Below are 11260 nucleotides of genomic sequence, written 5' to 3' on the forward strand. Positions count from 1 at the left end.
CCTTCATTCCACAATATAGTGCCCGCGCTTTTCAAGATTTAACTTTGACCGTAAATTTAACCATCAAGCTGATTGCGGTGGGAGCAAAAGTTATACCACTGAATTCGTATTTTCGAGATGAATCGGTAATATAATTTTTGATCCCATCGTAGTCGGTCTCGTTGGTTAAATTTACGGTCAAAGTCGAATCTCGGAAAACACGGACGCATTACATTGTGGAATGGAGGAAGTATTTGCCTTTGCCTGAATGTACTGGCCCGCCACAAAGTTTGAAGCAAAGCTGCATGTTTGAAGAACGAGCACGAGCACGAGCACGACCAAGGCTACGACTTGGGCAAATGCCAGTCATGCAGTAGGGACACGCCGACGGTCAATGGCCACGGCCCCTCTAATGATGCACACACGACCCGTGCAGCCTCGTGTGGTCAGAGAGCAGAAAACCGCAGAATCTTTGGATCCGCACCTGCACCAAACAGACCGGCGACCTCCCTCTCCCGCCAAAACCACCCCCGTCTCCTCCCTCCTTTTCTCCACGCGAGACCGTCTCCTTTCTCCTTTGCGCTGCTCAGTGCTCACCCCGCAGAACCGCCTCTGCTCTCCATGACAACTCTGCCCCACGTCGCCACCGAAAGGCCCCGGCCACGCCGTGGTACCTCTGGCAGGCCTGTGCAGACCATTAAGAACGCCCTAATCCATGTCGCTAAGCGCACTAGGCCCTAGCTTTTGGAAGGGCTGGCTCGCCTCGGCGACGCCGACGGCAGTTGATCGTTACGAGACAAACAGTGGATTAGATTAGGCCACTTTGATTAGACAATGAGATAGCCGCTCTAACCGAGGGACTAGTCCTCTATTTTGTTGCCACCAGAGCTTGACTCACCAGTGAGGCAGTGACCACTTCATTCGTTGCAAGTACAGCACACGCACTCGCCACTCCAGCTGACCACGGGCTTGGCGAGCGGGCTGAGGGCGGAGGCCGAGATGGCGACCGACGGCGTGTCGAGGCTGAGCGTGGGGGTGAGCGTCATGGTGGCCCTCAGCCTGGCCGTCTTCCTCACCATCGTCATCCTCCTCCTCGCCGACCTCTTCTGCTCCCACCTCCGCCGCCGCCGCCTCCGCGCGGACGCCATGGAGGCGCCGCCGCACAAGTGGCCGAAGCACGGCCATGGGGGCGCGGGGTCCTCATCCCCGCCGCACATTACTGGCACGGCCGACGACGCGTCCGTGGCCACCACGGCCACCACCACGGCGCGCGAGGCGCTCACCAGCACCCCGCCCTTCTACTACGCGCACGGCGTCATGTGCGCGCCCACCCGCAAGGACCTGCTCCTCGCCATCCCCAGGCTGGAGGCCGCCGTGTGGCGGTGGTCGCCCGCGCGCCGCTCCTCGCCGTCGCCCTCGCCGCCGCGGTCCGACGAGCCCACGGCCCGCGGCTCCTCCTCCTCCTCCGCGCACAGCGACGGCCTCATGTACATCTCCAACCCGGTGTACGAGCGGGGCGCCGCCGCCGGGCACGAGCACGACACGCCGTTCGAGACGCCGGACGCCTCGCCGTCGCGGTGCGGGATCACGGAGGAAGGGCAGGAGGATGGGGCGTTCTCGCCGCCGCTGCCCATGATGAGGAAGCTGCCGCCGCTGGGCGTGCTGGCGTGCCCTCCGCCTGCGGTCTTCGACGGCCGGCCGCCGGTGACGCTGTGGCCCGGCACGGTCGCCGACGCCAACCGGGCCTCCTCGTCGTCGTCCAACTTCACCGCGCGCTTCTTCTCCTCGTAGATCTTGATCCGGTTCACTGTTTTTGCTCTGGCTCCTCAGACCTCAGTTGTATGGCTCGTCGGATTTGCTAGTTCTTGCACTTGTTTTCCTAGGAGAGTGTAGGTGTAACCCACATGATCTGTGGCTGGATGATGCATCAGTTTCTGGTTGCAAAACCAAACTCTGTTCCATGTTTCTCTGCTCTCACTCTAGGCCAAAATGCTGAAAAATCAAGCGCTCTTTCTTTTTCTTGGCAAAGGAAACCAAGTCCTGAATCAGAGCATCGAGTTGCGAAACGAGGCTTTGATGATTCCAATGATCAGTGCTCATATTTCTTCCTTTTTTCTTGGGTAAAGAAAGATAACATGACTCGACTCTCCAATGCACTGATATACATGAAGATTAAGCTCAACTGAAGAATGGAGTACTGCTCCCTCCGTTCCAAATTACTCGTCGTAGAAATGGATCTATCTAGAACTAAAATACATCTAAATACATCCATTTCTGCGACGAGTAATTCGGAACGGAGGGAGTAGTATTTAGCGAGCGTTCTCAGTTTTGCACTCTTCTTCAGAGTTCAATAGTAGCTTTTGTTCTGAGCTCCTGTGAGAGAGTGAGAGTCTGAGGACTAATACAGTAGGGATCCAGCCGTTGTGGTGTTCGAGCTCGACCAGAGTGGGTGTTGCTTTGTCAGCGGGGTTTGGTATCCAATCCAGCGGAGTTTTGGGTTTGGTATCCAATCCAGCGGAGTAAAACTGTTCCCTGACCGGGGGCAGTGTAAGCTTTAGATCATTTAGAGCCAGACTTAGCAAATCTAACCCCTTAATCGTACATGGACGCGTCCGGTTTAGTGACCGGTGTTGGAAATATGCCCTAAAGGCAATAATAAAAGGATTATTATTATATTTCCTTCTTCATGATAATTGTCTTTTATTCATGCTATAATTGTGTTATCCGAAAATCGTAATACATGTGTGAATACATAGACACCAACATGTCCCTAGTAAGCCTCTAGTTGACTATCTCGTTGATCAATAGATAGTCATGGTTTCCTGACTATGGACATTGGATGTCATTGATAACGAGATCACATCATTAAGAGAATGATGTGATGGACAAGACCCAATCATAAACTTAGCACAAGATCGTATAGTTCGTTTGCTAGAGTTTTTCCAATGTCAAGTATCTTTTCCTTAGACCATGAGATCGTGTAACTCCCGGATGCCGTAGGAGTGCTTTGGGTGTACCAAACGTCACAACATAACTGGGTGACTATAAAGGTATACTACGGGTATCTCCGAAAGTGTCTATTGGGTTGACACGGATCAAGACTGGGATTTGTCACTCCGTATAACGGAGAGGTATCTCTGGGCCCACTCGGTAATGCATCATCATAATGAGCTCAAAGTGACCAAGTGTCTGGTCACGGGATCATGCATTACGGTACGAGTAAAGTGACTTGCCGGTAACGAGATTGAACGAGGTATTGGGATACCGACGATCGAATCTCGGGCAAGTAACGTACCGATTGACAAAGGGAATTGTATACGGGGTTGCTTGAATCCTCGACATCGTGGTTCATCCGATGAGATCATCGAGGAGCATGTGGGAGCCAACATGGGTATCCAGATCCCGCTGTTGGTTATTGACCGGAGAGCCATCTCGGTCATGTCTACATGTCTCCCGAACCCGTAGGGTCTACACACTTAAGGTTCGGTGACGCTAGGGTTGTAGAGATATAATATGCAGTAATCCGAAAGTTGTTCGGAGTCCCGGATGAGATCCCGGACGTCACGAGGAGTTCCGTAATGGTCCGGAGGTGAAGAATTATATATAGGAAGTGCAGTTTCGGCCATCGGGAGAGTTTCGGGGGTCACCGGTATTGTACCGGGACCACCGGAAGGGTCCCGGGGGTCCACCGGGTGGGGCCACCCATCCCGGAGGGCCCCATGGGCCAAAGTGGGGAGGGGAACCAGCCCATAGTGGGCTGGTGCGCCCCCCTTGGCCCACCCCATGCACCTAGGGTTGGGAACCCTAGGGTGGGGGGGCGCCCCACCTGGCTTGGGGGGCACTCCACCCCTTGGCCGCCGCTCCCCTAGGAGATCCCATCTCCTAGGGCCGGCGCACCCCCTAGGGGGCCTATATAAAGGGGGGGAGGGGGCAGCCGCACCCTTGAGTCTTGGCGCCTCCCTCTCCCCTGCTACACCTCTCCCTCTCGTAGTAGAACGGCGAAGCCCTGCTGCGGTGACCCCTGCATCCACCACCACGCCGTCGTGCTGCTGGATCTTCATCAACCTCTCCTCCCCCCTTGCTGGATCAAGAAGGAGGAGACGTCACGCTGACCGTACGTGTGTTGAACACGGAGGTGCCGTCCGTTCGGCGCTAGGATCTCCGGTGATTTGGATCACGTCGAGTACGACTTCCTCATCCCCGTTCTTTGAACGCTTCCTCGCGTGATCTACAAAGGTATGTAGATGCAATCCGATCACTCGTTGCTAGATGAACTCATAGATGGATCTTGGTGAAACCGTAGGAAATTTTTTGTTTTCTGCAACGTTCCCCAACAACTGGATGTGTGCATTTTAAGCCTTTATTATTTATTTGTCCATGCAGTCATACTCCTCATTTTCTTCCAAGTATGTCCTGTCACTTGCACGTGATTGGTTGAGATGAAGAGAGAGAACAGAAATAATGAATAAAGAATAGGGGTGGACCGCGTCCTATGTGGCGGACTGACCGGGCACGTTCACGAGCCTCATATCATTCCTACATTTGTCCTCAATATGACGGTCCGTAGATAGCCCGGACGTGTAGGGATGATATGAGGGATCTGATCGGGTCACCTTTCCCTTTCTTTCTTCTGATCGGATGTGTCTGCGGACGTTTGAGGAGAATTTAAGGATACCTATTGTAGATGCTCTTACTCTCTGTAACACTCCTCGAAATAATCCATTTGTGAAAAAGACAAGTTAATTCTCAAGTTTTGACCGCCGCCACGAGAGGTCCTCTGAAAACCTAGTATGTGCCTCCACCATAGATCGGGTCCCCCTCCTCTGGCCAGACTCGTCGGCGTCAGGAGGGGTGGGGAACCTGATCTATGAGTAGAGTTCTTAATATTAGTAGTGTTTTCATTAGATTAGATTGGTTTTTGGGTTTTGGTGGCCATCTTATTCATCGGAGATGACATCGTATACAGTAAGCAATCTTCGGCCCTTCGTTCGACGATGAGATCTCCTTCTCGGCGTCAATGGTGGTGTTGAAAGATTAAGGGCCAGTTCTTTTGGGCAATTCTTTCAGAATTGACCCCCTCCTCAGTTTCTCACAGAATTGCCACTCCTTTTTTTTACAATTCCTAGCTAGTTAAGGTCTAATTAACTAGGAATTCTAAAAAAAGATAGAGTGACAATTATGGGAGAAGCTGGGGAGGGGGTCAATTCTGGGAGAATTGCCCAAAAGAACTGGCCCTAAATTTGTCTAGGTATGGTCCTTCAAATCTTGCTGTGTCAGATCGATTTGGAAATTTTTCTCATGGTCGCATGAGAAGGATTGTTCTCACAATATCTGTCCCGACTGCTACGTCCTCAACAATGATTATTTGTACTCTCGGCTCCCAGCGACGTTCGACCTGACATGTTACGAATCCATCGGGAAGGCTAGGACGAGGCAAAGCAAAGCTAGCATCGGAGTTTTGTGCAAGGAGCCGAGCCATCACGTGAAGGCCAAATAATTTTTGGTTTGACTGCTGGTAGTACACAGAGGTTTTGTTTGTGTACTTGGGGCATTGTGTGGACAGCTAGGGTATTTTTTCATATAGTCGGTCATATGAAGAACCATGGCGCCAACGGGTACTAGGTTTGAGGTGGAGAAGTTCACGGAACTGAAAACCTTGGATTATGGCAGACAAGGATGAAAAATTTGTTGGTACAACAGAGATTCTTGAAAGCGTTGCGGGAAGTCATGTCAGCTAAGATGGAAGTATCATGTGATGGATGAGAATTCGCGGAAGACGATTTGGGAGCCTTGAATGTGTCATACAGTTGAATGAGTTCGGCTGGGTCGGACTAGACAGTCTGACGGATCGACGTGAGTCGGTTGGTACAGAAGACGAAGGTGGGATCGGTGACGACGACATAGGAGCGTGATGCTGATGGTGACCGACTTCTGGGCGTGGAAACACGTGACGCAGGCCCGAGGGCTTGTGTGGCTTCGACAAGACTATGGCGCAGGGTCGATTCAAGACGGTGCACATGAGAGCTTGGAGTCGATGAGGCGCGGAGTGGCAAGTACAACCACCATGGAGTCATGTTGAAGGTGGAGCTGGATTGAGGGGCTACGAAGTAAGGATTCAGGGAATCGAAGCCTATTCAGCAAGGGGAAAAAACGAGTGACATGCAGTTTGGATTGGAGCCCAGTGGTCTGATGGAAGCATGAAGCTCGTCATCGGTCGGTGATGATCGGTGGTACTCTGCTGTGGGGGTTGAGTGGTGTGGGTTTGCAACCCTTGAGACTCGACCGAGACAGCGGAGGCTCGACACGGTAATAGTGGCGAGGCGTGCAGTACGCACATGACATGGAGACGAGCCAGGGCTCTGGTGGTCATACATGTGGTGAGACAACTGTGAATTTGACTCGGGATGACTACAAGCAACGGTGAAATTCCTTCAAGTTTCAGACAGGCGGTCAAGAAAGGAGCGGTGATGTTGAGTTCAGGTAACTCTTATGTGACACCCAATATGTGAGTTGTTCATTTTCACGCAGATCAGTGATTAGTGTGTGATGACATGAACAGGTACTCTGGAAGTTGGGAGCACAAACTAGAGTAATGACGAACTTAATTTTGCTCGAGTGTTGACTATGATCAAGAAAAGAAGGGACTACAAGTTGCAGGTGGAGTCCCATGAAGTCTTTGGAGTAGCAGCGATACTCATGGGATAAACTCAAGTTCAATGTACACGGAAATTTGATACATTGGCAAATTCAAGGTGGTGGAGAATATTCGCCAAGGTGAAGTTTGTTAGAGTTGTGTCGAATATGGTGTACAAAGTAGGTTATAGTTGGACTTGTAGTTGTATTGTGTTTAGATAGGATATGGAGTCGTGTTCAAGTAGGACACTTGTATCTTAGGCCTCTCATATATAGTGGGGGTAGACACACAATGTAACCTATGCCAACATAATAGCACTGGAACGCAGGGGAAGCCGGCGGCATGTGCCGGTGTCCAGGGCGACCGGGTGCGGTATTGTGACGGTGTCACGGGGAGGAGCCCCCGTAGTCAGGCCCCGGGATGTAGCCATATCGGTGAACCTCGTTAACAAATCTCGGTGTCGTGCTTGTGTGATTGCTTGGTCCTCGAATGATCGACGGTATGCCTCGGATTTATTCTAACAATATTTCCTTTTTTTTCATGGAGTAGTATTTAGTGAGCGTTCTCAGTTTTTCACTGCTCTTCTTCAGAGCTCAATAGTACTATCTTTTGTTCTGAGCTGGTGTCAGAGAGAGTCTCGAGGACTGATACAGTAGGGGGGCGTTGTGGCGCTCGAGCTCGGCCAGTGTGGCTGTTGCTTCGTCAGCGGGGTTTGGTATCCAATCCAGCGGCGTAAAACTGTTCCCTGACCAGGGGCAGTGGTAGCTTTCCTCTGTGATGAAGCAAGGCTCTGAATAATGCATTCGTGAAAAACAGGACTTGCTAATTCTCAAAATGTTCACCCCCTGTCGATCAAACCACTGTGCTCCACTACTACACTTGTCCCGTATGCCATTGGGCCTCCCTGGAGTTTTCCACGGAAACCACGCACTGCGCAGTGCGTGCCCGTCGGCATGGCATGTCTCGGGTTCACGGAAAGGAGAGGCCGATCCAGGCGTAGACCAGACCACCATGGTCGCGTCCATCGGCGAGCGAGCGAGAGCTGTGGAAAGTCGCGAGGTGCAATTATTTAGCTAGCCGCACGAAAAGCCTGGGCGGACGTGCATGCATGCATGCATGCTGCACCTACGCCTTTGGCATTTTGGGGTTTGGCTTTCTTGCACTCCCACTGATCCACGTCCACAGGCGGTCGCACGCAGGCGCCACGGGCACGCACGCGCCACACTTGGCGCCGGCCCGTGGCTCCTCTTGACCCAAAAAGCTGCTGCTGGCGCTTTACTGTGCGTTGCTGCGTAGAGGTAGGTGCGTGCCTTGGCACCTTCTCTCTAACCGACTTCTGCTCTGGTGCTTGCCTGCACCGCTTACGTTGTCAGTGGCCCTGCTCAGTGCCACTGCCTATGTGCTCAGTTTTATAATGGCGCCGTGCGTGCCGACCGCGACGTTCCGCCAGGGGAACTTCGGGAGTAGTTTCGGAACTTGGGCGTTGCTGGCACGGTTTGCGTGGGACGACGTATAGACGACGGTATTGGGAACCGGTGATGTGCTCCTCCACGCGTGAAACAACGCTGCTACACACACGACAAATCTGAACGATTTTCAGACGACACGGTACATCAAGCCATCCATGCATAGACCAAACACTGGATAGCACCGTTAATTCCTCCGTCGTCCAAAGTTCGTGCGGTGAAGTGTCGTCCGCATAGTAGTTTCGCGCGTGAAAATCGGAGAGGAAGGGAGAGACTGACGTTTAGAGCATGATGGTTCAAAATTTAACGGTCCAAAATCGAATATGTAAAATTTAAACCGTCAAAAAATGCGTTTTGGAATTTCAAAAAAAGACTCAACTCCAACAGATAGTCCAAATTGATGGTCCAAAAGAGCAACTTCAATAAATGATCCAAAATGAAAATGCAAATTTCTTAAAGCGACAAATTACTAGTCCATTCAACATAGTTTAAATATCAAATTTAACATAGTTTCATACATGAACTTCAACTACTACTTATTCAAACTACTAGATAAACTACTCCTCATCGTCAGAAAAGGACTCGATGGGGATCACCGTCGAGGGACCGGCCTCGTCCTCCTTCTTCGCCCCCTTCTTCTTCTGCTCCGCCTCACGCTTCCAGTAGTACTCCAGCTCGGCCTGGACGTACTCCGGATGCTCCCGAGCAAACCTCGCCATCGCCTCCTCGTCGGTCTCGCCGGCACTGACGACAACCGACGGCTTCTTCATCGTCTTCTTCTTCGTCGGGATCTCCTTCATCTTGATGCCCTGCGGCACAAGCATCTCCGCTTCCGCCCGACTCTCGATCTCTGGGAAGTTCAGGTGCTCCCGAGGCCTCTCGGCACGCCACACCGCCACAACGTAGGCACGCGCAACCTCGTGGGCGAAGGGGTACGTGTCGATCCACCAACGCGTCCCGACGTTGGAGAACTTCACTCCGAAGTTACCGGAGGGCTTCTGCCTCACGCCAAAGAAGCCCGACTTACCCTTCGGCGTCTTCTTTGGCGCCATCGGAGAGCGGTGAGAGCGGTGGAGCGGCGGCGGCGTGCGGCCGAGGCGGTGGCAGACGGAGCCGGCCAGGGCGGAGCTGCGGGGAGGTGGCGGACGGAGCCGGGCGGGGCAGAGCCGCGGGGCGGCGGCGGCGTGCGGGGCGGTGGCGGACGGAGCCGGGGCGGGTCGGAGCTACGACGGGCGGGCCGAGGCCGGGCGGAGCTGCGACGGGTCAGAGCTGCGGCGGGGCGGGGCGGACGAGGAGGCGGCGCACGGGGCGGCGACATGCGCGGCAGCCGTGGCCGGATTGCGGTGGGCGGGCGGCGGGGGGCGGGGCCGGATATGATGCGGGCGGCGGCGGGGTGTGGAGGCGGCGGGGCGGTGGCGGACGGACGGGCGGGCGGGAAAGGAAAATGAACTGGCGGTTGGGCGTTCGCGGGCGACGGCTGGTTTTGGACCAGATGCACCTCGTGATGTAAATTTGCACCGCGAGGTGTTGTATTTTACATCACGAGAAGGCCGCGGTCCAATTTTTTTTACATATGAATCGTCTGTTGAAGCTGCTTTTTTGGCCTTAGACGATCCAAAAGTTAGTTACTTTTACATTTGAACCATCTATTGAAGATGCTCTTATAACGTGTTTGGTAGACTTGAATAAATATCAACCATTCACTGGATGTAGTTTTAAACTGTTTGGATGTCTCATCAGCATGAAAATTTTGGTTCGCACAAAACTTAAATTATCTCTGGGTCTGGCCTAGAGGAATGCTTGAATGACGGTTTCTCTAAAGTCAGTTGGAGCTGCGTTTTTTTACATGATGAGAAGGCCGTGGCACATTTTTTTTTACATATGGATCGTCTGTTGAAGTTGCATTTTTTGGCCTTAGACGGTTCAAAAATTAGTTATTTTTACATTTGGATCATTTATTGGAGATACTATTATGACGTATTTGGTAGACTTGAATAAATCTCAACCACTCGATGGATGTAGTTTTAAACTGTTTGGATGTCTGGTCAGCATGAAGATTTTGGTTCGCACAAAACTTAAAGTATCTTTGGGTCTAGTCTAAAGGAATGCTTGAGTGATGTTTTTTCTAAAGTCAGACTCAACGAGGCAGCGATACAACTCAAGGCACGTGGTGAAGGCGGTTGCATGGTATGGACACATGGAAGACGCCGTGTTGTTTCCAAAGCGGCGTCAAAAAACACTCACCCTTCTTTCACCCCTCACTGTCCCCTCTCTTCACTCTCTCATCAGCGACGGCGAGCACAAAATCTGGACAGCGAGCATCGAAGCTACGATCTGGACAGCGAGCAGTGGCGTTGGGCGCCGGCTTCATCACCCCTGCGCATGACACAGAAGACTTGAAACATTTCTTTTGGTGGGCTGGCAAAATTGCTATTTTCTAACATGACACAGAAGACTTTGTTGCTTGATACCTGACAAAATCGGGCACAGTTACTGTCCGGTCAGCAGGCAGTGGGGGGATGCTACATGTCAAATAACTTAAACCCATAGGTCATAAGTGGCTCGTTGGTACGCCCAGTTTGAAAAAAATTATGGAGTTTGAAGGTCTCAAGTAAAATGAGAATAGTCTTGTGGAAATGCCTACACAATGCAATTCACTGCTGTTGCGTTGTACTCCCTCCGTTCCATAATAAATGTTTTTATATTATGAGATGGATGGAGTAGCAAATAGGCACATCACTCGATCCGGAGAATGCCCGATTTGTTCGACACATGCACAGGATATAGCACATATGACGTTCAAGTGCAACCGAGCACATGGGATCTGGAGGAGTCTTGGGCTATATGAAATAATAGCAACAGTCGTTGCGTCAGGAAGAACCGGAGCTGAGATACTTAGTTAGATTTTTCTTTAAGATACGGAACATAATAAGTAGGTTATGGGCATATTGTATAACTACCACAACCGGTGGCGGTAACAAGTTGATATTTGTGTTGGCAGAGGAGGCTTATTTTAAGGGAAATACTAACGCCCACACATGTCGCACGAAAACACTTCGCCCGGACGCTTCCATCACCCTCCATCGCGATTTGCAATTTTTAAAGCGAGAGCGGTTGCCACGTCATGTTTTGTGGGCGTTCGGGCTGAACGAAGCACGACCGGACGACTATCTTATCCACT

At 51.8% G+C, this 11260-nt stretch overlaps 1 protein-coding gene across 1 annotated transcript; it reads left to right on the forward strand.

The window, feature by feature from the left end:
• Nucleotides 1-904: 904 nt before the first annotated feature.
• On the forward strand, nucleotides 905-1937 carry LOC125541107. Its single transcript, XM_048704586.1, has one exon. It carries the CDS (start codon nucleotides 979-981, stop codon nucleotides 1768-1770), a length of 792 nt encoding a protein of 263 aa, XP_048560543.1. The 5' UTR covers nucleotides 905-978; the 3' UTR covers nucleotides 1771-1937.
• The last annotated feature ends 9323 nt before the right edge of the window (nucleotides 1938-11260 follow it).

The sequence above is a fragment of the Triticum urartu genome, chromosome 2 (assembly GCF_003073215.2).
Source record: "Triticum urartu cultivar G1812 chromosome 2, Tu2.1, whole genome shotgun sequence".
Classification (NCBI taxonomy): Eukaryota; Viridiplantae; Streptophyta; class Magnoliopsida; order Poales; family Poaceae; genus Triticum; species Triticum urartu.